The 5,201-nt window shown below is 28.4% G+C and overlaps 1 protein-coding gene across 1 annotated transcript; it reads right to left on the bottom strand.

The window, feature by feature from the left end:
* Positions 1-87: 87 nt before the first annotated feature.
* Positions 88-1,331, bottom strand: LOC105119931 (protein TIC 21, chloroplastic-like). The gene is made up of 2 exons (XM_011018124.1): positions 973-1,331; positions 88-429 (listed from the first exon to the last, which is right to left on the bottom strand). The coding sequence occupies exons 1-2, from the start codon at positions 1,276-1,278 to the stop codon at positions 103-105; spliced, it is 633 nt and encodes a 210-aa protein (XP_011016426.1). The 5' UTR covers positions 1,279-1,331; the 3' UTR covers positions 88-102.
* Positions 1,332-5,201: the final 3,870 nt, after the last annotated feature.

Here is a 5,201-nt window from a genome sequence, read left to right as displayed (position 1 = left end):
ACTAAAACAATCATTCAGAATACAAATGACGACTGAATAAGTAAAATGTCCTTTCCAATGATTAAGTTAAAAATCCTTGGAAACAACCATTATTCAGAACGATCAAAATAAAGACTGTTTATGATTGCGAATAACACATAGTAAAAAACCTAAAACAGTATGTATACATACCTTGGAAGGATCATTGGCAGTTTTTCGGAGCTTCTCAGAAAGCCGGATGTACCCAAATGACCAGAAAACAGAAATGAATGCAGCTGCAATGCCACCAAGAGTAGCATAAAAAGTGGGAGGCGAAGTGATCTTCCCAGTGAAAGCCACAGAAAAGGAAAGAATCACAGCTGCCACTGTACTACATATTAGCTGCCCCCAAAATCCTAAACTACCCAACCGCTTAAAATACCTTGATGTATTCTCTAATCTCTTAGCCACCTGCACACACAATAACAATAATCTTACTCTAGTCTCCACAACAGTTCCCACATTTTTCTTGGTAACCAAATATAAAAATTAGCAACCAAGAACGGAAACTAAAATGACAATTAGAAAACCGTTTTAAAGCAGCTACTTTCCTCAACTCAAGTCTCATATTCACTAAAAGTTGCATTTCGCATCGATTTCTCTTCATTCCCGTCATCTCTTAGAAGTCAAACAGACAAATTACCACACAAGAAGCAAAACGAAAATGACATTTAAAAATTAAAATCCCATATGAAAGACAGCTCCTTTTTTTAGACATGTTAATGGGTTTCCAAAATAATGCATGTATTGCCCCCAATCCAAGCGAAGAGAAATTAGTGCATAAAACAAAAATAACATCAAGAGAAAACAAAAACCCTTATAAAAGACAGTTCCTTTTCTTTTACTACACAAATGGATGGCCACACAACAATGTGAGTTGGTAAATTAGACTTAAAATTCTAATGTAACTTTCTTTTAGAAATCTTGAGCAAAGAATTTGGAGAGGGTTTGAACCTGAGCGAGTTTTGCCCTTTCTGCCTCGTCGTTTTGGGAATTGAAAGCAGGAGCAGTGGCATTAGAAGCGTTTGTTTGGGTAAATAATTTTTTTGGTGTTTTGTTCCTAAGATGATCATAACTTAATAATGAGCTAATGTAAGAGAATGATGGGAGAGGTTGTGTGGATTTGTGAAAGATTAGGATGGAGTTTGGATGAGGGAGGAGAGCTAGGTGTTTTACACAGTGGATAAGGGGAGGCGTTGGAACCGCCGCCATGGATGCAGCCTGGCCGGTGCGAACTGCCGGCATAAGCAGCGTTTGCATTTTTCCCCAAAGTGTAAGCGGAGTAGGCTAGTTCGAGACGATGGACTCCTAAATAAGAATCAATTTTTTTATATGAGCTGCATCTCGTTTAATAAGGTCATGTAAGAAGCTTGTCGTGCGACTATCTGTCGTCCATGTACTAAAAAGCAATGTGTCGTCTGATGTGTAGACGACACTCGTCTTACTTGGATTATTATTGATCTCAACTAATCGAGGAGGGAATTCATTTTTCCTTCTCACAATTTTTTTTTCCAATTTTTTTAATTTATTCTTCAATATATTTATTTATTATGGTTTAATTATTCTAGTTACAGATTTAATAAATTAAATAAAGTTAATTCAAGTTATTTTTTTATTTGTTTATGTTTGAATTCTTTTTAGATCAATTAAATTGATTGTGTTATATCATATTAATCGTTAAATTGTTCAATTTTTTTAATGTTAGAAAACATATTAGCAACATTTAGATATTTTTTTACACTAAAAAAATTGATTTAACTTGTGGTATAGTCAGGTTGACTTGAGTTTTTTATTTTTTATTTTTTATTTTTTATTTTTTTAATTTTATCTTTTAACATTTGATTGACTAAAAATTAAAATTTATAATTTTTTTATTTTCTTTCTATGAATCCTAATCTTATGACTCGGATCTGGTAGGTTAACTCATATTGATTTTGGTTATTTTTTTATCTTTATATTTTATTTTTTTACAATTTAATCATTTAACATTGAGTTATTTGGGAATTAGACTTTATAATTTTTTTATTTGCTTTCTACAGGGTTATCATAATTTTATGACCCAAGCCACAAGTTATGCCGATTAACTTAGGTTCTTTTCTCTATTTTTTTTTTAATTTTATCATTTAATATTGAGTTTATTAAAAATTAGACATTATGATTTATTTTGGTTTGAGTTTATTTAAGTTATTCAGTTTTATCAGTTGACTAGGGAGGTGTTTTGTGTATATTGAAAAGACTATACATATATCTAATTAAATAAACAAAAAACTTAAATTGAAAAACTTATACACATATCTAATTAAATAAATAAAAAATCACTCTTATAAATAAATGAAAAAATCATTAATGATATCTAAAAAAAATTAAAAAAATCAAGATATATATAAAGAGCAAAATATTTAATCTTGTAATATAGAACATTTAGCTAGTTGTGTTTGCTGAATTTATTTATTAAAATTAATTTTTTATTCAACCAAATGATAAGAGAAACAGATACCCACACGAAACTAATTGAATAAAATAAAAGAAAAAAAATATTATGCAAGGATATAAATATTATAAATATTATATAAATTAAATTTTTTTATTTAAAAAAATTTATCTATATAAAAAATATAAAAATACTATAGATAAATAAGAATAATGTTTCTAAAAAATAAATATACACGAAACAATTCAAAAATAAAATTTCAATTCAAAAAGGATAAATAAGTCAAAAGAAAAAAAAAGAACTCACACAGTAGGGATACTAATCAAAACAAAATTTAAAAAATTATTTAAAAAAGACTAATTAAAAAAGTACTAGTTAACCAAAAAAATATTAAAAAAAAAAGTCTAGTTACTATGTTTTAATTTGTCAAACTTGTAATTTGGATTATGAACTCAAATGAGTATTTTTTTATAAATTTATACTCAATTTTAATATATAATAAAAATTAAAAACAAAAAAGACAACAAAAATCTAATCATGCTAGCATGTGGTTTGGGCCATTACAAGGTAGAGATTATGTATGTCGGTAGGTCTTCGAGCTTATACTTATAAATTTGGAATTAGTTTGATTTATTTTATTTTTTTAAGATCAACCCTATATTTATTTTTAAATAAATAAATATGCCACTATGATGACTGAAAAATTAGAGTGGCGTTCTTCAGGATTTTAAAAAATAATTTTCAAGTCATTTCAACCCAAAACCTCCTCACCAACACCCTTATAGCTTCTACAAACTAATACATCGACCAAAAAAACTTAAAAAATTATATAAAAAAAATAAAATTAAATTGAGTTAGATTTATCTTTCTTAACTTAGTTTTATTTTTTTAGACGACATAGAGGCTCTAAATAACTATCACCAAACCCCTCCCATCGCATATAACCTATGAATATAAAAAACAATTATTTTAGTGGTAAAAAATGACATTAACATTCTCTTGAAATTCAATGATCTTTCTATAACTAGAAACTAAAAAATAATAAAAATAAATTTTCATATCAAAATGAAATCTTCAAAGTTCAAAGGGACCTAAATTTTATTATTTTAAAAATTGAGGACTTAAGTATATTTAAAAAAAAAATATTGGACACACCAATCATTATTGATTTTTTTTCTTATTTTGGTCTCTCTCCTTACAATTTCATATTTTCTTAAGAAATTAAAAACAACTAGTCTTTAATTGCCTAAAATAAAAGTTTGATAACTAACTTCAAAAATTAAAAAAAGAATAGTGCATCCATAATAATATATGAGTGTGTGAATAATGTTTCTGAAAAGACCCCACTTTTTAGATTTCTACTAATATTCATATTCAATATTCATATGTTTAAATAAAAAAATAACGTTTATTACTTTTATCAGTAACTATGGGAATTGCATTTGTTTGATTTAGACGCCAAATTCAAATAAAGAGTATTATGTCAAGTCCGTATGCAAACTGCTTTCATCCCCCAATCATATTAACTCCATTAATGGCTTGTAGAAAGAAATGGTCCCACTCAAAATTGAAGTTTTTTGTTGGCCGAGCTAGAAGAGAAACTATTGATATTAATGCTATGTGCCCAAGTTGCTTATTGTTAGAGGAATATGTTGATTGTCTCCTTGTCAACTGTCAGAAGCATCGGTTTATATGGCCTAAATTTATAGATTTGTGGGGTCTTTCTTGTTATTGTTCCAGAAGCATGACGACCTTGTTTCAACAGTAGGAATATCTGCTATAAAGAGTATTTTAAAGGAGGGTATGGTCTGCGCTATTTTTTTTGTTATATCATGGTCATTATGGCTTTTATGAAACGAGTTTATTTTTAATCATAAGAAGCCTGATTATGACAAAATCTTCCTTGTGTGTGGATTAAAACCTTATTTCCTGATTTTCATTGTTTTGCTCTTGACTTGTTGATGGATTGCTTAAATGGACTCATACCAAAAATAAATTTTTGGTAAGCTTGGTCCTATTAGTATAGGAGGGTTCTTCGTAATCATAAAGGAATTGTGTTGAGTATTTTCTCCATCCCTACAGGGATTAGAGACTCCAATGAAGCAAAACTATTAGTTTTGGTTAAAACCTTGAAATTACCCTCTTCCAGAGAATATGTATCTAGTGTGAAAATTATTGTAGAATTTGACTCTTCTAATATGGTAAACTGGATACATAAACCATATTAGGTCATAATAGTATCATGAAATCTTCGTCCTTGCTACTCATGGGCCCTCTGACCTTTTCACATATCATGCATAAAGTGAATTATATGGCTAATGGTCTTACTCAATAAGGTGTGTTTGGGAATTGTGATTTTATAGCCTAATTGTAAATTCTAGAGAGTTTTCTCTAGGGATATGATATTTTTTTAAGCTAATGGAGATTCATCTGAATATGTTTTATAGTGGCTGAGTTTTAGAATTTGCTTTACTTAATTATTCTGGAGAACTGCTTGGAGTAACAATTGAGAACAAACGTATGGTTGCTTGGACATAAGTTGTTTACTTTGTTTTTTTTTGTCTTGTTTTGGAGCTTTTTAAGCCCTGTTTGTTTCTGCATTTTAAAAGCGCTTTTGAAAAAATTAAAAAAAATTATTAACTTTAAATTAATATGTTTTTATTGTTTTCAAATCATTTTGATGTGCTGATATCAAAAATAAATTTTAAAAAATAAAAAAAATATCATTAGCATGCCTTTTAGCATGAAAAGC

This window comes from Populus euphratica, unplaced genomic scaffold, assembly GCF_000495115.2.
Source record: "Populus euphratica unplaced genomic scaffold, PopEup_1.0 scaffold4038.1, whole genome shotgun sequence".
NCBI lineage: Eukaryota > Viridiplantae > Streptophyta > Magnoliopsida > Malpighiales > Salicaceae > Populus > Populus euphratica.
Note: the sequence above shows the minus strand (reverse complement) of the source record. Positions and strands in the feature narration are given on the sequence as shown.

Bases quoted from the DNA above. Each gene is read 5' to 3' on its own strand.
- LOC105119931 (XM_011018124.1), bottom strand. From the start codon at position 1,278: ATGCAAACGCTGCTTATGCCGGCAGTTCGCACCGGCCAGGCTGCATCC. The intron at 430-972 runs GTTCAAACCCTC...TTGTGTGTGCAG, and splicing joins AAAGGGCAAAACTCGCTCAG to GTGGCTAAGAGATTAGAGAA.